A 25169-nucleotide genomic window follows, 5' to 3' on the forward strand; every position below is an offset into this window, starting at 1 on the left:
AAACAGGGTTTTGTGGTTTTCTCCCATTTTCTGCATCCGGTTTGCTGCCTAATCGGTTATTTTTCCATCCCGCTCTGTTTTTCTTGACCTGTTTGCAGGTTTGGTGTTTTGCTCAAACACTGACTCTCTTCAGTGTTTTTTTATTTTCTCATCCTCCGGCCATTGAAACATTCATCATTCTGTCCATCGTGTTCGTTCTGTGTCGTTTGCTGCCCGTCTCTCTATCCTCTAATGTCTGACCAGTGTTTCCAGTTGTTTGCTGTGGGTGAAAACTGGTCTGTAACTTTTCTGTTTTTCTACTCAGGTAACCTCTCCTGGCTTCTTTACTTTGCTGCTTCCACCTGTTGAAGTTCTTTTATTTACTCCTTTCCTCTTCATCCCCTGAAGTCCCAAAAGACAATATTATTTACTCCTGCATCCTCTGTTATTTAGTTATTCATTTTGTGCATGACTCTCTGGAATAAGACCATCGACGGCTTTTTCATTTTGATGCAGCCGCCTCAAAAGAGAACTTTGTTGAGTAGAAAGTTAAAAACATCCAGGGTCCGTACAGCAGCTGAAAAACATCCTACCCCACTTTGAGCATTAGATCTATTAGATCTGAATTTTTATTTGGATCTACACAAAACACACTCATAGAAATCACCTTAATATATCGGATTACTGATTTCATCAAGATCCAATTATTTCCTGGGAAAATGAGGAGAATGTAAACAAAATTTAAATAAAAACGTAACCTCTTTTACAATGTTAAAGAAAGTGGGAAAAAGTACCAGATCCGCCCCCTGATGTAGATATGAGGGGACATGTGATGACCTCATCCTTTCATGGCGGTTTCATGTTGATCTGTCCTGTAGTTTTTCACACAAACAGACGGAAGCTTCACCTCCTGATGACTCAGCAATAGATTCTCTCAAATAGAACAAAACCCTCTGTGGATATAATAAGAAAAAGCTCCTCCTCAGGGACTTCAGGTGCTTTTCTCTCATCCTTCTTTCCTGCGGTCCTCTCTTCTCTCTCTCCTCCTCCTCTCCTCCGTCTCCTCCCTCTCTCCCTCCTGGTCTTAGTCCAGTTTGAATGAAAAGCTTTGGACCCAGAGATCAAACTAACTGGATCTTCTCTCTGTGTCCCGTGTGTGTGTGCTGGTCTCCCCCCCCCCCCCCCCCCGGACAGAGCGGCTGGAGCCCCTGGATGCCGGTCATCGCAGTGATGGTCGCCGTGACGGCAGCCGTCCTCTACCCCAACCTCTCCAAGAGCAGCTCCACCTAGGACACATGAACACAGACACACACACACACACACACAGGGCGCTGTGCGGAGAGCATCACTGCTTTACTTGTATAAAGTTAAATTGTACATAATTGTAGAGGGAATATAAAGGTTGTGGTTTCTACAGAAGATTCAGAAGCTTCTCGGTTTATTTTGTTGTTTGTTTTTTTTTTTTGTTGGGGTTCTGTTTTGTTTTTTTTAGTTTGTTGGTTTTTCTGCAAGCGGGAGTTTCGTTGTCGTCTTTTATTCTCGGCTCTCTCCGCTGTGGTGGGGGCTTTTATTTTTTGGTTTTCGTCTTTCTGCTGATTTCTAGGTAACAAATCGTTCTCCAGCAGATCTGAGCTTCCACAGAACCTTCCTGAGGCTGCGTTCACACACACACGCTCGCCCGCCCGTTTGCAAACGGAACAGGGTGGAGGAACCAAACACTTCCCAGCGGCCTCGGGCAGTCGAGTGGAACCACATCCACATTTACCTCTGAAAACCGGTTCATTGGCTCTCAGCCGTTCAGCTGCAGCTCTGCCTGTTTCATCAACACTGTCATACTTTAATATTCAGTCGCTTCACACATTTTTTTTTAACAGCTTTATATGTTGACATCAAAAAGGAGTTTTAATAACTTTAATAGTTCATATTGTCGAAACAGGGTGTGTATTGATACTAAAGTTGGTTTGTGTCAGATCACAAATCCACTGACACTGAGCCGCCATCTTTTTATTCACTATTAAAAAGTCAATCTGTAAATATCTGTCCCTTCCCCGTCATCGGCTTCAGATCAGATTTGAGCTAATAAAACAGAGTCTGGTGTTTCCAGACGTCTGGTTTCATCTGAACGTTCTCACCGAACACAAAGAGGTCAAACTCACTGTCGTACGTGATGAAGACGAGTTGGAGACGAATCGTCCCGAGTCCGCTGGAAAGTGTTGGTCCCGTCGAGGCCGCTTCAGGAAGTCCAGCTCTGCTCGGGTTCCCGTCGGCCATGTTGGATGCTGAACGTGGCGTTTTCTGTTTTCTCTTTGTTTTGTTTGGGGAGTTTTTGGGGTCGGGGCTTAAACTTGAAGCCAAATTATCTAAAAAAAGAAAAAGTCAGATTGATTTTCTTTTTTGCCGACACAGTAAAAGGGGTCAAAGTGCCTCTGATGTGACTTACTAACACCACAGTTTGTGTATTTGTGCGGACAAACACTACCACACACACACACACACGTAGCGTCTTCGACTGTCTGAGGTGTGTTTGTTGTTTGGAGAGAAGATGGACTCTGACCTTCCTTCTCCTGGGCTCATGAACTCCACAGTGAAACGTGATAACTGTCTCTTTAGGACCATGTTGGTTCAGACTCAACAACTTCTGGATTCCAATTTGCTTCCTGAGGATTAATCCCATTGACTTTTGTTGTAGCGCCACCATCTGGTCAAGATATGTTCGAGTCCCACATTTAAGTTCATGACAGGAAAGCTGGTTGCGATAATAATTAACTGTCGCTCACCTTAATGCATCGTGTTTGTGAATCTTGATGCTGCCACCTTTTAATCCTACTGCCAATTCGTCCTGGTGGTCAGTCACTGTACTGCACCACAAAGGTTTTCTGCACTACACTCTATTCCCCAAAAAACGAGAGAAATCTTTGGTTAATGTGCGTTGAAATAAATTTTCAGTCAAGTGAGAAGCAGCCTCCTTCGAGCTCAGAGTTCAGGTTTAACTATCGACCCACTGTGTTGATCTTTATCCCCCCTAAAACATTTGCTTTCGAGAATCTAGTTTAAATCCTAGATTTTCCTAAACCAATGTTTGCCATCGCTGCACATCCTGGCACTTTACCACTGTCAGCTGTGGATCAGCGGGGGACACTTCTCTGGCAGCAGATGTGCGTCATGTTTCCTCATGTACACGCAAACCTGCAAAACCTTTGTTCCACAGAGCAAATGGTGGCCAAACGGTGCAGGGTCCCTGAACGCAGCACAGAGTCCTGCTGAGTGTGAAGTCCACCAGTGAAGAGCTGAGTGACATCACACCTCATTCCCCTCCAATCCAAGTCTTTCTATTTAACGATCCAAGACTTAAGTAATTGATAATAAATATGATAATATTCTTTTAATTTCCTTGTGACAGCCTCATGACTTATTTTACACGTTTTGTGTCATTTGTGGGAAACGATAACATCCAAGTCTCAAACTGGGAAAAACTCTAAACTCTAAAACCAGACCAGAAGTGCATCAGACCAGTTGAATGTTTTGATCCTCACGTCTCCATCTTCTCTTCAAACACAGTCACACACACTTCAGGCCTCTGCTGAGATCATGTGTGTGTCTGTGTGTGTGTGTCTGTGTGGGTGTGTGTGTCGTTCACACTCTGAACTCTTAAGCAGTGTTTGTCATCATCTGTGTACTCTGTCTTGTCTCCGTGTTTTAAAAAAAAGATAAATAAATAAAGAGAGAGAGAGAGAAAAGACTACGAACAAATATTCCTGATGTTTAAAGAGAAGAACACTACAGAACAGTACAGAGAGAGAATTGTAAAATAAAAATGTTATTGAAATGACGTGCTACTAGACTTATTTTGTTAAAATTGTTTAGAGATATGAGAGGGAGCTGTGTAGAGGATATGATTCAGATGATGTGTTTAATATGCAGAGCGATGTTTGGATTAAAGTTGTAGCAAGCTGACCCACCACCTGCTGCTTCCAGCGTCTTCATTCACTGTCGCCTGCACAGAGACACGTCCACAGGTCAAATCACCGGTTCAGACAAGAGATCCACATATTCTGTTTCTACAGCACTTCTATTACAAACATGGGAATAAACAACTGAACAAAAATATGAAAGATAATATAAAGGAAACTGAAGAACAAACAATTCCCCAGGTCTCAACTTCATGTTATGCAGAGAATCCTCAATTAAATGTGGTGATATTGGTTTAATATTATATATATAGTTATACAATAATTACAATTACAATAAAAACTGTTTTAAATCCAGGTAAACAGATTCTGTTCAGAAACAGTTTTAGACCATAGTAGATGATCTTTGACTAATGCTGCGTTCAGGGCAGCTCCTGGAAATAAGGAAATCACATAAAAAAGTAGGTACATTATTGAAATGATTAAATAAAGTGAATAGAAACAAAGACACGGTGCGTTTTCTTAATTATTTCGTAAAGAAAATGAATCATTACATGTTATGTAGAAACCTCAGAGAGAGTCACAATCTATAACACAAATGTTCATGTCAGTTTTCAGAGCATTGTATTTTGTTATAGAATCAATAGTGGGCAGTAAAACACCAGTGAACCCAGTTTACATTTTTGTGAACTTTTCAGAGCAATTGCAATTTTGTAGAATCTATGACAAAAATGTGAGGGTCACACAAAGTTTTTGGGCTCGTTCCTGTTTTATTATAGATTCTATAACAAACAACATTTTTTATTCACTTTCCTCCAGAGATAAAACACCATAAAGAAGAAGCTGAACAGAGCATTCTACTTTGTCATAGAATCTATAACAAAAATGTTCATGTCAGTTTTCAATAGTAGGCAGTAGAACCCCAGTGACCCCAGTTTACCTTTTTGAGGAATTTTCAGAATATTGGATTTTTGTCATCGAATCTATAACAAAAATATGAGGGTCACAAAAAGTTCCTGTTTTATTATAAATTCTATAACAAACAACATGTTTTATTCACTTTCCTCCAATAGAAAAGAGATAAAACACCATTAAGAAGAAGCTGAACAGTCTCAGAGCATTCCACTTTGTCATAGAATCTATAACAAAAATGTTCATGTTAGTTTTCAGAGCAATGTATTTTGCTATAGAATCAATAGTGGGCAGTCGAACACCAGTGACCCCAGTTTAAATTTGAGGAATTTTCAGAGAATTGCATTTTTGTCGTAGAATCTATAACAAAAATGTGAGGGTAACAAAAAGTTCCTGTTTTTTGGCTAATTGCTGTTTTATTATAGATTCTATAACAAACAACAGGTTTTATTGACTTTCCTCCAATAGGAAGCAGTAAACCACCATTAAGAAGAAGCTGAACAGTCTCAGAACATTTCCCTTTGTTGTAGAATCTATAACAAAAATGTTCATGTCAGTTTTCAGAGCATTGTATTTTGTTATAGAATCAATAGTTGGCAGTTAAAAACCAGTGACCCCAGTTAAAATTTTTGAGGAATTTTCAGAGCATTGCATTTTTGTTGTATAATCTATAACAAAAATGTTAGGGTCCAAAAAAGTGTTTTGGCTAATTGCTGTTTTATTATAGATTCTATAACAAACAACAGGTTTTATTCACTTTCCTCCAATAGAAAAGAGATAAAACACCATTTATAAGAAGCTGAACAGTCTCAGAACATTTCCCTTTGTTGTAGAATCTATAGCAAAAATGTCAGTTTTCAGAGCAATGTATTTTGTTATAGAATCAATAGTGGGCAGTAGAACCCCAGTTTAAATGTTTGAGGAATGTTCAGATTATTCCAATTTTGTCAGAATCTATAACAAAAATATGAGGGTCACAAAAAGTTCCTGTTTTTTGTTTCGTTCCTGTTTTATTATAGATTCTATAACAACAGCATTTTTTATTAACTTTCCTCCGATAGAAAAGAGATAAAAAAAACATTAAGAAGAAGCTGAAGCGTCTCAGAGCATTTCCCTTTGTCATAGCAAAAAAAAATTAATTGATCACAAAAAAAAGTTTAATTATATTTCCCTCCTGTGGGAGGCGCTAAAACCCCAGTGCCGCCTCCTGAGTTAAACCCCCCTCCCGAGGAAGAAGCCGAACATTCCCAGTTTGCGGAGCGGTCCCTGAAGGCAGCAGCAGCAGTGTCCGTGCGGTTCAGAAACTTCAAACTTCAGCGGCTCGGAGCAGAAACTCCGCGGGAACAAGAAGCTCATATCCCCGCAAAGAGACCCCCCCCCAACCCGGAGAGACCCCCCGAGAACCCGAGCAACATGCCGGCCACAGAGAAGGACCTGGCGGAGGACGCCCCGTGGAAGAAGATCCAGCAGAACACCTTCACCCGCTGGACCAACGAGCACCTGAAGCTGGTGAACAAGCGGATCGTGGACCTGCAGCTGGACCTGGGCGACGGGCTGCGGCTCATCGCGCTGCTGGAGGTGCTCAGCCACCAGAAGATGTTCCGCAAGTACCACCCGAGGCCCAACTTCAGGCAGATGAAGCTGGAGAACGTGTCCGTGGCGCTGGAGTTCCTGGAGAAGGAGAACATCAAGCTGGTGTCCATAGGTGAGTCCGTCCTGCAGACCAGAAGAGCCAAGATGGCAGCTGCTGGAGCCACTGGTCCCGGTTTCACCAGTCCGAGCACCACTGGGTTGATTGTGTTGTTAATGGGAAACCAGTTCGAGCCCCAGAACACACGCTGCACACCGGACTCGCTTTGAAAACACAGAGTTTGAATGTGTAACTTTGATTATCTATCTGATTTCTATAGCCTACATTTTTATAAATGATTTATCCCGAATCAGCTGGAAACGCTTTTCAATTCGGCTCAGACGTGATTTCACATTTCCTTTAAAGTCAGAGTTTAGTGGACAGAGGAGCAACAGGAAATCACCTTTTTAACAGAGAACATGTTTAATTGAATTTCAATCAATCAAGTTTTAATTCTTCATTTGTCTCAGAGATCTTAACAAAAATGCAACATCCTCTGATCATCTCCCTCAACAAGAGTAAAACTACAATAAAAAAACTTTCTAACAAGGGAAAATACATATAATCAGCAGTGAGAGTCACATATTTACAACAGTTTTTAACATAATGGGAAAGTGAGTGAATGTTTGAACTGGTTTATACAGAAAGAAATATCTGATAGGGATGAAGGGATGAGTTATGAATGGAGGAGTTATTGTCAGTAATGGTGAAATATGTGAGGAGACAAGTTGTAAATCATGTTTTTATTCAGCTTTTATAAAAAACTCCACTTGTGTTTTATGATTTGAGGCCAAAGTTCAGTTTTATAGTCTTTTCCTGTTTGTGTTTCCTGCCAGTGTGAAGCAGCCTGTTAGTGGAAGATCTTTGTGAGGCAGAAACAATTACTTTAATTCAACTCTCTTGAGATTTGCTTCTGTTGTAGTTTGTTCTGTTTTCACGGTGACTCGCTTGCACTCGACTCTGGGGTGTGACAGGAAGTCAACACCACACTGAGCTCAGGAATTGTGCAATCTGAGGTCGATGTGCTCACCTGTGACATGAGTCATCGGGAATTATTGCTGTGGGAAAGTTCTAGACTTTAACGATCCGATCTTCAAATCAGCAGATGTACGGTAATAAATTTAGCTATTGTTATATAGAAAAAAACGAATTTCAAATGCCCACACCTTGGTGAACTACAATCCATTCATTCCTTAATCCTACATCAGGCTGGCACCAGTAGCATTAAAGGTTCAGTGTGTCGGAGTTAGTGACATCTAGTGGTGGAGTTGCACGTTGCACCTCACCTTCCAAACATGACCGTGGTCCTGTGGTAGCTCCAGTTGTCATAGAAACTCAAAATGTGTTTAGTTTGTCCAGTCTGGGCTACTGTATAAAACATGGCTGCCTCCGTAGAGAGGAGCCACTGCTGATGTGATTATAAAGTATTTAAATATAAAGTATTTAAATATAAAGTATTTATATATACGGCCCATTCAAGGGTAAAGAAAAATACAATTCGTACAATTGGGATTAAACATAATCGTAGACGTAGGATTATTTTTATATTCAATCTCTGACACTAGATAAAGAGTTCTAAGTAAGTTCTGTGTTGAAAGAATATTTTAGTCCGTATCTCTTAAACTTGCTCTAATCATCAAAACTCCGCCTCCACCTGACCAGAGCCAATCAGGATCCAGAATGAAGCGACAGCGTTTCTGCCTAAAAACTCAGTAGAATGGTTATAGATTGTTATAGTAGAGACATGTTGCTGATGAAGAAGCAGAGTTCAGCAGCTCTGCTTCTTCATCAGCAGCTCCGTCGACAAGATGACGGAGCAGTTAACACACACACACACACACGCACACACACACGCACACACACGCACACACACATACACACACACAGACACAGAGTTGTTTTTTGTAGGAACCATCTCAGGCCAATATTAGTGACCTCATCTCATATCTGTGGTCAGACCAGCAGACAGGACCAGGTGTGTGTGTCTCTGTGTGTGTCTGTGACTGTGTGTGTGTCTGGTTTGTGTGTTGTTTCCTGGCTGATTGTGTTCTGCTGGGACGTCGACGCACTTTGACAAATCCTCGTCTTTAGTCATTCGGCTCAAATTCAGAGTCAGACCAGAACGTAAACTGCATGAAGGCGCTGTCCCTCGCTGTCCCTCGCCGCCTTGAGTGCATCCATGTGCGTTCCACATCAGCACTCGATGCGCACTTCTCCAAACGCCACTTCAAAGCTGCGTTCAGAGCCACACGTTTCCCACAAGCCACCACGGCCGGCTGTGCCACAGAGCACTGCGCTCAGTTTGGTATAAATACTCAGATTGGTTGAGCTGTGTGGACAACGGGTCCCTCGTCCTCATCCGCTGTTCACTGTCTTCAGCCTCTAGAAAGTAAAACTGAGGACGTGGACAAATGTGTAAATTGTAATATTTGTGGATTGACTCTGTACAAAGAGGAGGAGCTACAACATGTTAAAGAGACTCTACGTCTGACACGCCCCCTTATAAAACCCTTATGTTGCAACTGAGTACCTATTAGCTTCTTCCGGTGAAGACGCTGGACAACCGGGGCCAAGACTTCGTAACCAAGCCGATGCTTTTTCCAGGTGTTTCAAGTCCAGACGAGATTTTGGCAAATCGGTATTAAGAGCGAGAAGGTCGTTGTTGTGGGAGGAGTCTCGGAGGTGGAGACACACGATGTCACAGTTTTGGAGAGAAGTTGCTTCCAACATCTCTAACTGAACAGAACATGAGCAGGATGCTTTTCCTTTGGGTGTGACCCAGTGAACTCTGGGTAACGTCCACGTGTGGCTGCTCTTCTCGGGCACTCAGACATTTAAATACGTCACACGTGCACTTTATTACTTGAGAATTCCACACGTGTGGTTATTGGGACGGACCCTGGATATCCTCGGTGTGTTTCCACAGCTGAACTGAGCTCGTGAGCCGAGCCGCGTGTTTGTGTCTGAGTCTGTCGGCACCGGAGGTCATTTTGAAATCCAGACGTCTGTAGTGAGAAAGTTCTTCTGGATTCAAACGGGAGCGTTTCTACCTGATGTGAGAAGCGTCTGAGGAACGTGTGAAGAGTGTGAAGCTGAGGCTGGTCGGTGTTTGGTGACGAGAACGAGCCGAGGTCCACATGGGCTCAGTGATGTCAAACTGAGGAGGGTTGATTTTCCACAGAACAGAGGAAATGACTGGCTGGGTGGGACACACACACACACACACACACACTCTCACAGACACACACACACACACACACACAGACACACACACACTCACACTCACACTCACAATGAGGCAGAGCTGGTCATGTTTTAGTTTTCAGGGATGAGCCAATGAGGTCGAGAGAAAAGTATTTTCATAGTAATAATTAGAGCGGAAATAAAACATTAGTCAGTCGTCAGAAAGTTCCAAAGTCCAGAGACTGATCGACTCTAATAACATCAGGGTCAGTCTGTGGGTCTGTCTGTCAGTGGGTCTGTCTGTCTGTGGGTCTGTCAGTGGGTCTGTCTGTGGGTCAGTCAGTGGGTCTGTCAGTCAGTGGGTCTGTCTGTCAGTGGGTCTGTCTGTCAGTGGGTCTGTCAGTGGGTCTGTCTGTGGGTCTGTCTGTGGGTCTGTCTGTGGGTCTGTCTGTCAGTGGTTCTGTCTGTGGGTCAGTCAGTGGGTCTGTCTGTGGGTCAGTCAGTGGTTCTGTCTGTGGGTCTGTTAGTGGGTCTGTCAGTCTGTGGGTCTGTCTGTAGGTCTGTCAGTGGGTCTGTCTGTCTGTGGGTCTGTCTGTGGGTCTGTCAGTGGGTCTGTCAGTGGTTCTGTCAGTGGTTCTGTCAGTGGGTCTGTCAGTGGGTCTGTCAGTGGGTCTGTCTGTCAGTGGGTCTGTCTGTGGGTCTGTCTGTGGGTCTGTCTGTCAGTGGGTCTGTCTGTGGGTCTGTCTGTGGGTCTGTCTGTCAGTGGGTCTGTCAGTAGGTCTGTCAGTGGGTCTGTCAGTAGGTCTGTCTGTGGGTCTGTCAGTAGGTCTGTCAGTCAGTGGTTCTGTCAGTGGGTCTGTCTGTGGGTCTGTCTGTGGGTCTGTCTGTCAGTGGGTCTGTCTGTGGGTCTGTCTGTGGGTCTGTCTGTCAGTGGGTCTGTCAGTAGGTCTGTCAGTGGGTCTGTCAGTAGGTCTGTCTGTGGGTCTGTCAGTAGGTCTGTCAGTCAGTGGTTCTGTCAGTGGGTCTGTCTGTGGGTCAGTCAGTGGTTCTGCAGATTCGTCTGAAGGGCGTCTCTCTTGAATCCAGGTGATGTGAACGTCTCTGATGAGTAACGAGTTTGTTCAGTGCACCAGTAAGAACCCACCATGACTCAGCAGTGTGGACACGCTGGGTGGGATCCAGTGTAACGTCCGTCTGTTAGATGCCTCACCTGCATGACAGGGGGAGGAGTGGGGGGGGGGTGTGTGCGTGGGAAGGAGCTGTTTGCAGACAGAGCGGTGGAACCCTGCGCCTCCTTTTCAATCACCCCTGGTTTCAAAGGCCCCTGGCTTCTGTCCACAGCAACGCAGGAATATTTCCATCACGTCTCCAGTTTCGTGTTTAATGTTTTGATTCTTGTTCTGCAGTCTGTATATTTTCAGCCTCTTCTCTCCTGTTCCCGTTAATTTCCATCAGTTCCTCAACGCTCCGGGGGGGCAGCAGGTTGTCGTCCTCAGCGTTTAACCCACGTGTCGTGTAAACACCGGATTTTACTCGCTCCGTCTCACAGATCCATCAGAGTTATGTGTCACAGTAATTAAAAGAATTTAAAACATTTTTCCTCCTTCACAATTCAGCCTGATTGTGTAAAGACCCATTGTGTAGAAAAGTGTGTTCGCACAAACTCTACAAAAACACCTCAAAAGGAAAGATGGGTGAGAAGTATAGAGAAGTGTTATCTATTATTGATAATAAACTTTAAAGTTAGTAGATTAATACAAGTATAATAACCGTTGTTAATAATTCCACCTCAGCAGAACAGACTGCTGAATACAAATTTCATTATTTTGCTAGTATTTTATGAAAATATGGTTTTTAATGGTTTGTTTAATGTTCCTTAAAAACCACATTTGAATGATTTTGACTTTAACTTAACTGAATATTTTTTTAAAACATGGGAGCTGATGGTGAAGAGAACGTCTCAAACCTGATGATTCACTGGTTTGGTCCTTTGATGGATCACAGAAGTCTGAGGAAATCAGTTCATTTATTGTGTGTGTGTGTATTGGGGGTGTGTCTGTGTGTGTGTGTACACAAGTGTTGCTTAAAGAGGGTGTTGGCTGTGCTTGTTCAGGCAGGTGTGTTGCCTCATGGCTCCAGGAGGTTGGATCGGCTCTGAAACGATTTGTCGGTGAATCAATCGGAAAACATTAAGATGAATTCCTGGCTGCTGTAAACTCAAGTGTGATGTCACCTTTTTTAATGTGTTTATAGATAATGTGTGAAGACACTGGAGAGGTTTGTCTCCACCTGAGGATCAAAAAGTCCAGGGTTTTATTTCCCTTATTTGCTCAAGTTTGGTCTCTTCCATCTCCAGAGTTAAATATGTGTGTTGTCTGCTGCTGCTTAATGCTTCAGGCTTCTCATCCGGTTGATATTTAACTGTGTTTAACTGTTTGATGCTGGACTGATGAATCACTGTGGGTTTATTAATGCTTATCTGCTGCAGCTCAGACAACTATAACAACTCAGTAAATGTGTCATAGAATTAAAGATAAGAGCTGAAATATGATAAAAGTCCGAAGCTGTATTGTATTTTGTACTCCTGTAAATCTGTGGCAGGAAAGATGATAAAAACAAATTATCACATGAAGCTGTACATTTAAATGAAGCTCCTCTATTCCTCTATTCAACAAATTCATACAATGTGGATTAAGCAGCAGCAGGTGATGTTTATCAGAGTTTTAAAGCTGATGCTTCTCTTCCGTTACCTGTACACACACACACACACACAGACACACACACACACACACACACACACACACACACACACACACAGTCGGAGAGCAGCTGGTGAACATCGTGGAACATTTAGATGCTCGACGGAACAAAACAGAACTAGAAGTGATTCACACGGACACGATAATGCCCCCCCGCATCTGCTGGATGTGTAAATAAGGACACCAGCAATTAGACAGATCCGCTGGAGCAGGCTGTGAGGCTTTCAGGAAAACAAAGTGGTTAACAACGAGCCGTTCTTTTTAAATCTTTAATTTGTGCGTGTAAAACAGTTTGAAATGAAGTGTTCTCTCGTGTGGCCGTCACACGTGTGTGTGTGTGTGTGTGTGTGTGTGTGTGTGTGTGTGTGTGTGTGTGTGTGTGTGTGTGTGTGTGTGTGTGTGTGTGTGTGTGTGTGTGTGTGTGTGTGTGTGTGTGTGTGTGTGTGTGTGTGTGTGTGTGTGTGTGTCTGTGTGTGTGTGTGTGTGTGTGTGTGTGTGTGTGTGTGTGTGTGTGTGTGTGTGTGTGTGGACTCAGGTGAAACGGAATGAACAGGCCCGACGAGATCTGTCTCTTTCAGTTGGGACCTCAGTCAGGCAGTGTGACCTCATTCTCTCTCCCACCACACACACTGTCACACACACACAGACACACACACTGACACACAGACACACACACATTGTCACACACAGTTAACCAGCGTGGTGCCTCCAGGCTGTGTTTTTGTGACTCGTTTAGAAGAAAGAAATTCCAGAATTTCAGTGAAGTGACTGTGTTTAATAAACGTATCTGTTTCAGTGCATCAGCCTACGTGCACTTCATTAGTCCTGGTGGCCAGTCGGTGATCAAACATTCAGTTGGGCTCCAGGATGAACTGATTAGAGTTTGGAGGTCAAAGGTCAAGGTCACTGTGACACTTGTGAACACATCATCTCAAGAACACCTCCAGAGAATCCTTTCAAATTTAAAACAAATGTTCAAGTCGACCAGTTGGATTAATTGATTTAGATTTGGGTGGTCAAAGGTCAAGGGCACATTTATGATATCTCAAGTCTGTCTTTAGGTAAAGTTTAGGTAGTTCAAAGGTCACAGGGAACTCGTATGAGAAAACAAGTCTATAGACGGAAGCTGTTCTGATTGTTGGAGGCAGAAAACTGCAGGGAGGTATTTCTGTTCTTTTTTTTAATCTGACCTGATTAAAAGACCCAGGATTTAGTTCTGACTCAGATCCTGGGTCAGACACTTAGAACCGAAGACACTGAGAAACTTAGTTATTCAGATTTGGCACATGATCCAGATAAAACTGATTTGAAACATAGCTTTTCACTTTCATCACAACAAAGAATGATTGGTATTGACGAAGACACACACACACTCGCACACACACACACACACACACACTAACACACACGCACACACACTCTCGCACATAGAGAGAGAAAAGCGTCCCAAGGTCAGCAGGGACTGAGGTACATTCCCCCTGTTGTCAGGACAACCTCAGTAAATAAAGTCAGTGATTGGCTGGAGTTGACTGTGTGTGTGTGGGGGGGGTGTGGTAGATTTGAAGGAGAAGTGTCACGTGACCTCGATGACCCGGAGCGGCCTCGTGCTGCGTTCAGGTCCTGTGAGATCGAGAGGGAGACAAGAGGACAGACGGGAATTATTCTCATGACAGCCCATCCTGTAGCTTTTGAAATATTTCAGTGTGATGGAAGAACTTAAACAAAACAATAACAATGACGTGAAAATGCAGAGAGGTATCTTCTGGGAACTGGAGCAGTGTTTGCATCGGTCCTGTTCTCTCACCATTATAATTTTTTTGTTAGTTTCACTCCTCCAGAAGCTGCTTTAATATTTGTGGCCTTTGCCCTGGTAGTTCGTTTTTACTGCACACGTTGTCGTTGTGAAAGTTTCGACGTCTAAAGATGAAGTGGTTTCAAAGTCCAGATTCTCAGATTTGGGTCCTTGTTTACTGCCTCTGGAGATTATCAGTGTTTACTAATCACAACCAGGATCACTAATCACAACCAGGATCACTAATCAGAACCAGGATCACTAATCACAACCAGGATCACTAATCACAACCAGAATCACTAATCACAACCAGAATCACTAATCACAACCAGATCACTCATCACATCACTTGCAGAAAGGTGAATAAAATGTATAAATATAAGTCACTGAACCGTCCAGGGGAACTGTGGTTGTGAATCTATTGTTTGAAGGATGGATTTCAGATTAAAGAATCATGATTTGTGTTGCTCGAACAAAAATCTAATTTGTGTTAGTGTAAGAAATCAGAGATGAGGAATCTGTTCTCAGGCTGTAGCTCAAACTTGAAGAAGCAGAACTCGGGCTTTAAATCCATCTGGGCAAAAAATTAAAAACGTGTATTTGGCATAGCTGCTGTAAAATCAACATATTTCTTCAAACCAAACCATCAAAGTGATCCTGTAACTCGAGCTTATTGTGGAAATGAGGTTTGGAGCATGTGAACGCTCGTTGTGACGGGACGCTAGAATTTCTCTTATTCTATCTTCACCATTTTTCTGTTATAAAAATAAAACTCTGATGTTAGGTGACTTATCCCAACTTCCATCGAGCGTGAGCCTCAAATCAGAAACTATCTCTGTTCACACTCACACACATGAGAACTCGTATTGGGGCATTGGAAGTCGTAGCTTAGCGTATCCTGAAAACAACCATATGAAGCAGAGCCTCATTCAGGTGTGAGTGAACTGTAAAAGACTGCACACACACACACACACACACACACACACACACACACACACACACACACACTGAGCCTCTGTGTTGCTGCAGAAAAGGTAACATGAGAGAGGCAAGGATATTGATTTACACACACACACACACAGACACAGAAAGCACCATTGTAGCTATCAGGTCTAAATGCAGCAGCTTTGTGTTGGTTTGTCGAACATGAAGCTAAAAGCAACAAAGTGTCGCAGTAAAATCCACTTTGACAAACGTTCATTCCAGGAAGTCGTTTTCATTCGGGGTCAAATCGATGAAAACACCAGTTAAGTGACATGTTTGTTTGTTTTTAAATGATTTTCAGTGCGTTGAAAAAATCACTAATAACCATAATTGTTGGTTACAGCCCTGTTATTCATTATGTTCCAAGAAAACAACGAACAAATGATAGAACTCAGTCAGGAAACTGGAAATCAATCATGTCAGCTTTTAACATGCAGTTAGATATGAGCTCTTAAAGGGACAGGACGCTCAAACTGGAGTAATATTAGAACCACGTGGTTCAGTGTCTGAATCCACTCAGATGCACTGGGTGTTTGTTGTTCTGCTGCTGATCCCACAGGAAAAAAACTAAATGTACAACACACAGACACACACACACACAGACACACACACCTGTTCTTTTGTCCTCATCACGTCCTGGTGTCTCACAGCAGACGCTCAAGTCTTTATGAAGCTGGACTGTTGTCATCGTGTCGCTGGTTTCATTGTTATCCTGCACAGAGACGCCTTTGTTGTGTGGGGATGTAACCTCTCACACAAACACACACACACACATAATTACAATCACACACACACATAATTACAATCACACACACAATTATGATGCAGAGTTCAGGACAGTCACTAAATATTTGTTTAATGATCAGTCTGACAAGAGATGACAGAGGAAGAGACGGTCTCTCTCTGTCTCTCTCTCTGTCTCTCTCTGTTCTTTCTCTTTTAAACACACACACACACACACACACACACACACACACACACACACACACACACACACACACACACACACACACACACACACACAGGGTCAACCCCACACATGTGTTAGGAAGTTAGAGTGCAGGGTTGAGGTTGGTTTGTGTGTGTGTGTTTGTGCGTGTGTGTGTCTCTCTGTGTGTGTCTGTCTGTGTGTCTCTGTGTGTGTGTGTCTGTCTGTGTGTCTCTCTGTGTGTGTGTCTGTCTGTGTGTCTCTCTTAGTGTGTGTTTGTGGTTCACTGAGGATTGTGATAGTCACAGTGGTGGTGAACCTCCTGCAGTTTGGCTCAGCTACAAACATCTCAAACTCTTCTCTTCTCATTCACTCTGCTTCTATTAACTTCCTCTTCTCTTTTCATCTTCTTTTCCTTCTCTCTTTTCTTTTCATCTTCTTTTCCTTCTCTCTCTTCTTTTCTCTTTTCTGTCCGGTTCATCTTTTCCTCACTGGCTGAAATGAGTCTGTATCTCTGAGAATAAAAAACTTTTTCCATTCTTATTAACACAGTCAGAAAGTTATCGAGCTCCCTTTGGGGCAGAGCAGATTTTAATATATAAGAATTTTATATTTCTGTTTGCAAACGATTTAATATTTACACATCCAGCTGGTACAGAGCAACATTATGGCTCATTTGGAATCATGATGAATGTGAAGTCCAATATTTACTCCTTTTAATCTCTATCTTTGGTCTCCACCTCCTCCTCCTCCTCCTATGCTTTTGCATAAAAAATGACTTTAATAAATAAATAAATTATAAAAAAATTGAGGATTTTGGCCTGTTTTGTTAAATAATAAAAAAATTGAAAAGTACTGTTTTGGTATTAGTATAAAAAAATCAGCCGTCAAGTATAAACATAAATAATTAAATAATTAGTTTTTCTTGCCTTTTTTATTTGAATTTTCTTCCAGTTTCCTTCTCATCTTGTTTCTTTACCTTAATTTAATGAAGTCAAATGGCTTCAGGATTTTAGAATGTTTTCCCAGTTAAAACCTAAATATACAGTCTATGGTAAAAACAGTTTTTTACCTTGACTTAACTCCCCCCCCCCCCCCCCGGGCTCCATGTAGAAACGGGGTTTGAACTTTTCATTGACTCTCAGACTCGTTGCCTCTGAACTTAATTCTGCGTTTTTTCTCTCTTTCGCTAATTGCATATTTTTAGTCTGTAAATTCTCCTTTCTTTTGTCTTTTGCTCTCTCATAACTTTCTATCTTTTCTCTCCATCATTTCCCCCTCTCCTCTCTCCCACCCTCCTCTTCCTCCTCCTCTTCCTCACCACAAGGCTGGTCTGGGTTCTGATGACATCACAGCCTGGGAACCGGCAGGGTGAGGTCATACAAGGCCAAACGCTGCGGTGTGTTTGTCAGTGTGTGTCCTGTTTATGCTGATGCAGATGTAATGCCAGATGTGTGTGTGTGTGTGTGTGTGTGTGTTAATGACAGGGCACCTCTGTGCTGGCGACTCGGCTCTTGTGGTTTGCAAGTCGTCTTGTTTCTTCAGTTGTGTGATCGTATCTATTTATTGTGAACTGTGCGATGCTGTTTTCCGAGATTAAAGATATTGATTTCTTTTAAAAATATGGACGAAGACCAAACTGTTGATGTGTTTATACGTCACGTCCTGCTGCTGCCTGCTGCCCCCCCCCCCACCTGAATCTCCTGCTGTGTGCCTTATAACCTCCAGAGAAAGTCTGGATCCAATTTGCAGACGTCCTCTGGAGCTAATGTCTGAAAACACCTTAAACACTTGTTATTTGGCTGTTGACTGAATCGATAGTGGGCGTTTCAAGTGCCCTTCAATTCAAGATAATTAATTCGGTAACTACGGTAGCTTTGGCTCCGATTGGATCTGTAGACCTCCTCTAATGAGGGGGGGTCCCGGCCTGACGCCCCCCCCGCTGGTTCCTGAAGACTCTCTCCAGATTCACCTCTTAAACCAACTCTGGACGTCTTCCAGCCCCATTCTTTGAAAAAGTGTTTTTCTCTCTGGGTTCATTCACTTCTTTGATTTCCTCATGAATGACTCTGAAAGACATGAGAGCCAGTTCCTCAGTCCTTTGATCTCTCTCTCTCTTTCTCTCTTCATCTCCGCAGCTGTAAGAGTGCGGCCAGTGACCAGATTAAAGAGAGAGAGAGACAGAATGACACAGCCTCTGCCTCTCGCTCGCCCTCGTGAACCAAACCGAGGACATTAAAAAGCCTCGTTCTCTTTGTCTGTAATCTGGATCTCAGCGGCGTCGCCTCCTCTGAGCGGCTGCGTGACTCATGTGACTCTTATTAAGCGGCAGAGTTACTGCAGCACTGCGTCATGCGGTGATGTCATGCGGTGATGTCATGCGGTGATGTCATGCGGTGATGTCACGGTTTAGGAGTTCACCGCGATGCTTCGGGGGGGAAGACTCCCGGCTTCTTCTGGAGAAGGTTCCGATCGTAGACCTCGGAAGTTTGTGGATCGGTCGTTTGACAACATCTCGCACATCATCGGGTTGTCAGCAAGATCCACAGAGTCTAGATTTATTTTAGCTTTTAACTTAAGCACATTTATTTATAATCACTTGAGCTCTTATAGTCCAGGCAAAGTAGCCCATTTTGGAGCCAAAAATAGAAGTAATTGTAAAAGAATTTTTTTCAGCATAGATTATTTCTATGAGGTGTCCAGAACAACATACTAAAAGTCCTAAGAAATCCTAGTTGAGGAAATATGTTTAATTCTCATCAATGTGTGCCAATAAGGCCCGGCAACAATACACCCCAAAAAGACTATTTTTTTCCTTTACTCCTATCAAAATGAAACTTTACACAATGAAAGTAGCCATGAAACGTAACATTTTTTGTATTACAAGTTTCTTTGAAAATGAATTTATGTATGTATTTGTAATACATATGAATGGTGTTTGCCTATGCAAATTAGGACATATTCAATAAGTGTGGAGCTCATGTGCTTGTCAAATTCATTTCAAAAGAAACTTGTAATACAAAAAATGTTACGTTTCATGGTTACTTTCATTGTGTAAAGTTTTATTTTGATTGGAGTAAAGGAAAAAAATAGTCTTTTTGGGGTGTATTGTTGCCGGGCCTTATTGGCACATTGATGAGAATTAAACATATTTCCTCAACTAGGATTTCTTAGGACTTTTAGTATGTTGTTCTGGACACCTCATAGAAATGATCTATGCTGAAAAAAATTCTTTTACAATTAGTCGGTCGTAAAACGCTACTTTGCCTGGACTATTACGGGTAGAAACGATGAATTGAGCCTCTTTAAACCGAGAACATGTGAAAGGAAAGTAAATCTGTCCGTAACGACTGTGACAAAACTTTTGAATCAATTTAACATTAAATCCAAACTCCACATTTAAAGGGTTTTAAGCTGTAAATTAGATTATGTGAGGACTTTGTGAAGAAATCTCTTAATGCTGGTTTTAAAATCACATTTATTTACATGGCTCATAACGTCGCCTGGAGTCTCAAACATAGAATCAACAGATCGGGAGTTTTTTACATCATCACATTCACGTGTAAATCCATTAGAAGTTTGAACTCCCTCTAATCGAAGGTGGGTTCTCATTTCCCAATCCATGCTGAAGCTAAACCACCAAAACCACCACATCGCCTCCCATTCAGAGACGCCCCCCCCCATGTCTCCCACACACTGGTTGAACCCCAGTGAACTCTTAAAGGCTGCAGGGGAACTCGTGTCAGAGAGAGATTTACACACACAACTTTACGTCCTTAAAAATGATTGTGGGTCTGATTTAACAACACACCTGTTCTAGTTTATGGCTGAAAAAAAGACTCTGGGACGAAGGCTCCGGTTTGTGATGATGACGATGGTCTTTGAGTTCAATAAATGTTGTCGAACGTGCAGAGACACAAACTGACGCCTGGGTTTGTGTGTGTTTGGCTTTTCTCTGCCACCATCCATCAGTCCTCAGATGGGAGGGGGTGTTGAAGTGTGTTTGTGTGTGTGTGTGTGATGAATCGGGGGGGGGGGGGGTATGATCTCACTGTTGTGGAATTTGAGTGGGTACCATTCTGTGGGTCAAACCTACACACACAAAGACACACATACACACACACACACATCCTGTTTTTCACCTCTACCTCCTGTGCTGAGTTTTCCATTTTTAAACGTTAACACAACTTTGGATCCTGGGTTCAAGTATTTCAAAATTAGAGGATGTCATCATCATTGTGGTTATTAAAAACCAAATGATAGCTGTGATGGATTTATGGCGTGCTCGCTCTCCTGTCTGATACTGAAGGCTGTCCGGGGGGGGGGGGGAGGGGGCGTGGCCCGCTGACATCACTGCGACATCACTGCCTCAGGCGTCAACTGTTCTGTTCAGCACTAAATTGTCGGGTTGGAAGCTGAGTGTGTGTTTTGTGAGTCGGATCCTGTCGTCATGAGAAGTAACAGCTGTTTCAAGTGAGACAGCAGTGGGCGAGCGACAGGGAGAGAGAGAGAGAGAGAGTGAACTACAGTGACCTCACACTGAAGTGATCTCACCTGTAGTCAGGGTGTGAGCCTGGTTGAGCAAAAGGCTTCGAAATGTATGTAAATATCTGAATGAAGTCAACGTGTGTGTATTTTATTTATTTACTGTGTGTGTGTGTGTGCGTTTGCGTGTGTGTTTGTGTGTTTGTGTGTGTGTGTGTGTGTGTAAATGAACTCAACAATGCTTGGGCTTAGTGACAATGTTCCTTGGTAGGTTATCTCCAAATGATAAACTTCTGGATCTGTTCAGTTAAATATTAAGCTCAAGGTCCGACAGTTATATGTTGCATAAAACATTTTCTCAAATATCCAAACGGATAAGAGAGAAGAAGAAGATTTCATATGATTAGTGACGTCATGAAGAAGTCAGGAGACGATGTCATGCATTGTTAAAAAAAAATCATATTCCCCAAGATGATAAACTCAAACTGAAGTTTATGTAGATGGATAAATAATGTAATACATGATCATGTGGAAGGAATGATGTCAAACTATGATGTCACATGAGGTGACCTTAGATGAGACGATGTAATCTACGGCGGATTTTCCCCGATCACCAGCTTGCCCCTCCCTTCTCGCTGTCGCCTAGCAACAGATCTGCAGATGGACACAAGGAGAGAGTTTGTTCCTCTTGGATTTTTAAGGTGATTGGTTGAGATGAAGCCTGATGTTTAAATCTGAAAGTATAAGCATCATTCTGGTTAGATTCTAAACTGCATTTCGTTGTATAAGTACTTGTACTGTGCAATGACAATAAAGTTGAATCTAATCTAATCAGATCAGACGTTTTTGCCTTCAGCATTATGTTATGAGCCTTTATTCATTTGTTGGCGTTTGAGGATCCTGGGAAATGAGAGTTCACACTTCTGAATCGAGACAAAGCTTTTCTGTAGTGACCGATAGAATCAGACACACGTTCTACAGCCTGTATCATCATCAGAATCAGAATCAGAAGGTATTTATTGCCAAGTAGGTTTACACCTACCTGGAATTTGCTCTGGTTATTGGTGCATACAATGAACACAGAAACATAAAAACACAATAAATACACCACACATAAGAAAAACAATAAAAAACAATATATATTTTCTCACTATTTACTTCTTATTTACTCACTTTTTCTAATATTTATACAAAGTAACATTTATGTGGTACCATGTGGTAAATATTTGGTATGTTTGCAGGATAATGATCATTATAGTTTTATTACACATTCACACAGTGACGCAGCTTTAACCAGTTGTGTGACTGGTTGGTGAGTTGTGTTGTTCTGACCCACTGAACTGGTCTGTTCCCAGTTGGTTGTTATCTCGCCTGTTGGAGACAACGCTGCAGGTCACTGGTTTCGGCTCATTCTCTAACTTCCTGTACCCGGGAAGGTGTGCCCCCCCCCCCCCCCCCCCGCTGATAAGAACGGCATTCTGCTCCCTCCCTCCTTCACCTTTACACACACACACACTCCCACACACTTTGTACACACACACACACACACTTTATCTCAACCCGCCCTCACTTTCTGTTTCTGCTCCATTCTTTGTTTCCCTCCGCACACACTCGAACCCTCCCTTCCCCCCCCCCCCCACGTCTCCATTTCGCGTCCTTGTTGTCTGGATGTTGTTGCATCGCCATAGCGACGGTTCAACAAATCCACAGGTATCGGCAGAGACGCAGGCTGATGCCGGAGCCGAGAAGCTCGAACACAGCTCGTCTGACGCAGGTCCGACTGAGTTACAACGAGGGGGGGGTGCACTTGTGAATGGGTTTGTTGACGGATAAATCTCTGAATGAAAGAGCTGAGTGGGCGGGGGGGTGGAGGCCGAGCTTTCATGAAATCAGAGTTCAATAAAGAAAGTCTTCAGCTAAAGGCTTCAGGATTCTCTGAGTATATAAACTCGTGTTCCTTTAAAGTTCTCAGTCGTAGTTGTAGCTGTTGTTATTTTCCAGTTATAATTGTTTCTACGTATTTTATAAATTCTATCATTGACACTCATCATGAAGCCTGTTTGTTCACGTCTAATAGTTTCTCGAGGACGCTTAATGTCTTTGGAAGTCGTTCTTATCAAACTGAGTGTTTGTTCCACTGTTCATTTCTCCATTAGTTAGTTAGTGATTAGTTAATGAGTTTGGTCTTGATTGACAGCTGAGACTGGCTTGTGATTGGTCGAGTTTAAGTGTGGGCGGATCCCACGGCTTCATCTTTATTTACAGTCTTTTGTTCCGTCTACATTTTAGAGAAAAACATTACAATATTCCTGGAGAAGCTCTGATGTACTCGGGTAAATATGTTTATGTTGCTGTCATCATCAACATCATCATCATCATTATCATCATCATCATCATCATCATCATCATCTTCCTCCACTCTCTGAACCACAGCTCCAAAGACCAGTTCCACAAGTGGGCGTGTTTGTTTGTTCTTGGTGGGATCAGGTGACGTCCTCCCACTGGCTCCACTGGGTTGAACAAGACCAGTCAGCTCCTTGAAGCCGGGAAGGATATGGTTGAATAGCGTTGGGCACCACTGTCCCAGGTGTGTGTGTTTGTGTTTGTGTGTGTGTGTTGGCGTGCGTCCAACCGGCAGTATTTGTGTTTCTTTAGAGAACAAACCCAGAACGTGACTACAGCTTCCTCCCGTAGATCTGTGTGTAGAACGTGAGCTGAAGGTTTGATGAACTCTGTGTTTCAGGTCTGAGAGCTGAGAGTCACATGAGGAGGATCGAGCCAATCACAGCTCAGACGCTTAGTCTCAGGAAACAATGCAGCAGATTTAAAGCTCTTTAAACCTCTCACACACATTTATATGCAACACACTGTTGTTTTTTAGTTTTCTGTCTATCAGTGTTTTGATTCGCTGTATTTATTTTATTCTCCCTCCCGGTCGCCCTCTCTGTCCCTCTTCTTTTGTTAAACAACAGGCTACCATGGCGATAGCCTCGATACTCACAAAACTGTGTCGGCGAGGACACACACACACACACACTCAAACACGCACACTCACTCGGTTTGATGGTGTTGAACTGTTTGAATGAAATCAAGTTCAAAGGCAAAAGTTATAACTTTAAGTTTAAAGTTTAGATTTAAGGTTAAAACATTTCAAGCGTTTCATATCAAACAGTCAATACAAATAGTTCAGCACAGTGCAGAAGTGAGGATGTTTTTGAATATAAAATATTGAATATTTTTTATAATAATGAAAATAAAATATTTAATTTGGTATTATTAATGAGAATGGTAAAAAAATCTATAAATTTCGTATAAAAATTTAGTAAACAACAAAAAACATCTTGCAGACTCTAATGTCTGAGCTTGTTGTTTTGCTGCAGAATGAATTTGGGACCAATCTGACTGATTAATGAACTGGTTCGGTTTAAAAACAGCAGGTTAAAAAATCCTCATATTGTGTTTCATATTATTCAACCTTTTTAGAAACATGTGCTTGTTGCCTGTCGTCACGGCACAAAAGAAACCGGTTGGGAAACAGCACCAGAGGTTTGTGAGGGAACAGTTGCTTAAAGTCACAAAAGGACCAATTCAGAAGAAAGTACAACTTTAATCCTTCACTCAGACACTAACTACACAATGAGGTCATGACTCTAAGGGTTTCTTAGTTCTTCACCTGGTCTCAGTAAAGAAAGCGTCTCATTCAGAGTGATCAGTGAGTGCTCGGCTGAATGAGGGAGTGTGCTCAGCCATGGGTGGTGCCGAGTGTGGGGGGGGGTGTGTGTGTGTGCACAGGGCAAAGGTCATTGTCGAGTGCAGCTCGCTGACAGGATGTTTGCTGGTGGTGACACACACACACACACACACACACACCCACACACACACACACAGGTGGGGCAGAAAAACAGCAAAATGGAAAGGAGGGAAGAATTATGTCTGTGTGGAAAAAGAGGGAGAGAGAGAGAGAGAGAGGGGAAGCCACAGAGATCAGAGTGAAATGACACGTAAAAAACAAGCGTGTGGAGAGTGAGAGAGTAAGAGAGTGAGAGAGTGAGAGAGTAAGAGAGTGAGAGGAAGCACAAGAGGAGAAAAGCTGCAATGGATTGAGAGAGAAAAGAGATAAATGAGTGTTTTGAATTTGGCAGCGAGAGAAAGATTAGGAAAGTTTGATGTCGCAACTTCTCTATCGTACAACCTTAACTCACACACAGACACACACACACACTCACACACACACACACACACACACACACACACACACACACACACACACACACACACACACACACACACACACACACACACACACACACACTCAGTCATTACAGGGTTGTGTCACCCATGGGTGAGGCAGCTCCTCCTCACCCTGAGCTGCTGGAACACGTCGGCCTGCTGACGAGCCGAGTTTCCTCAGGTGCAGAGCGGGGGGGCGGGGACACGGCTCATTTCTGCTGAACACAGATAAACTCGCTGTGTCGCAAGTTTCGCTCGCAGCAAAACAGTTGCACAAGAAAGTAGAGACAAACACAGGTGGTAACATTTCCACATTTATAATAAGCTGCTACACGTTCAACAATAAACACCAATCAGAAGTTATGAAGTTTACTCTGTG

The 25169-nt window shown here is 42.7% G+C and overlaps 2 protein-coding genes across 8 annotated transcripts in view; both read left to right on the forward strand.

Annotated features, from left to right (window-relative positions):
* Nucleotides 1–3940, forward strand: part of slmapa (sarcolemma associated protein a) — a 45594-nt gene extending 41654 nt beyond the window's left edge. For 4 of the 6 annotated variants that reach the window (XM_061068981.1, XM_061068979.1, XM_061068980.1 and 1 more), the window contains one exon: nucleotides 1174–3940. In XM_061068981.1, the coding sequence (XP_060924964.1) occupies nucleotides 1174–1269 (96 nt within the window). In that variant the 3' untranslated portion in view covers nucleotides 1270–3940. The remainder of the gene's footprint in view (nucleotides 1–1173) is intronic. The other 2 variants (XM_061068978.1, XM_061068984.1) reach the window with 1 other exon arrangement.
* Nucleotides 3941–6159: 2219 nt separating this feature from the next.
* The window catches only part of flnbl (filamin B, like), a 60070-nt gene continuing 41060 nt past the window's right edge, over nucleotides 6160–25169 (forward strand). For both annotated transcript variants that reach the window (XM_061070177.1, XM_061070178.1), the window contains exon 1: nucleotides 6160–6504. In XM_061070177.1, coding sequence (XP_060926160.1) covers nucleotides 6213–6504 — 292 coding nt within the window. In that variant the 5' untranslated portion in view covers nucleotides 6160–6212. The remainder of the gene's footprint in view (nucleotides 6505–25169) is intronic.

The sequence above is a fragment of the Limanda limanda genome, chromosome 4 (assembly GCF_963576545.1).
Source record: "Limanda limanda chromosome 4, fLimLim1.1, whole genome shotgun sequence".
Classification (NCBI taxonomy): domain Eukaryota; kingdom Metazoa; phylum Chordata; class Actinopteri; order Pleuronectiformes; family Pleuronectidae; genus Limanda; species Limanda limanda.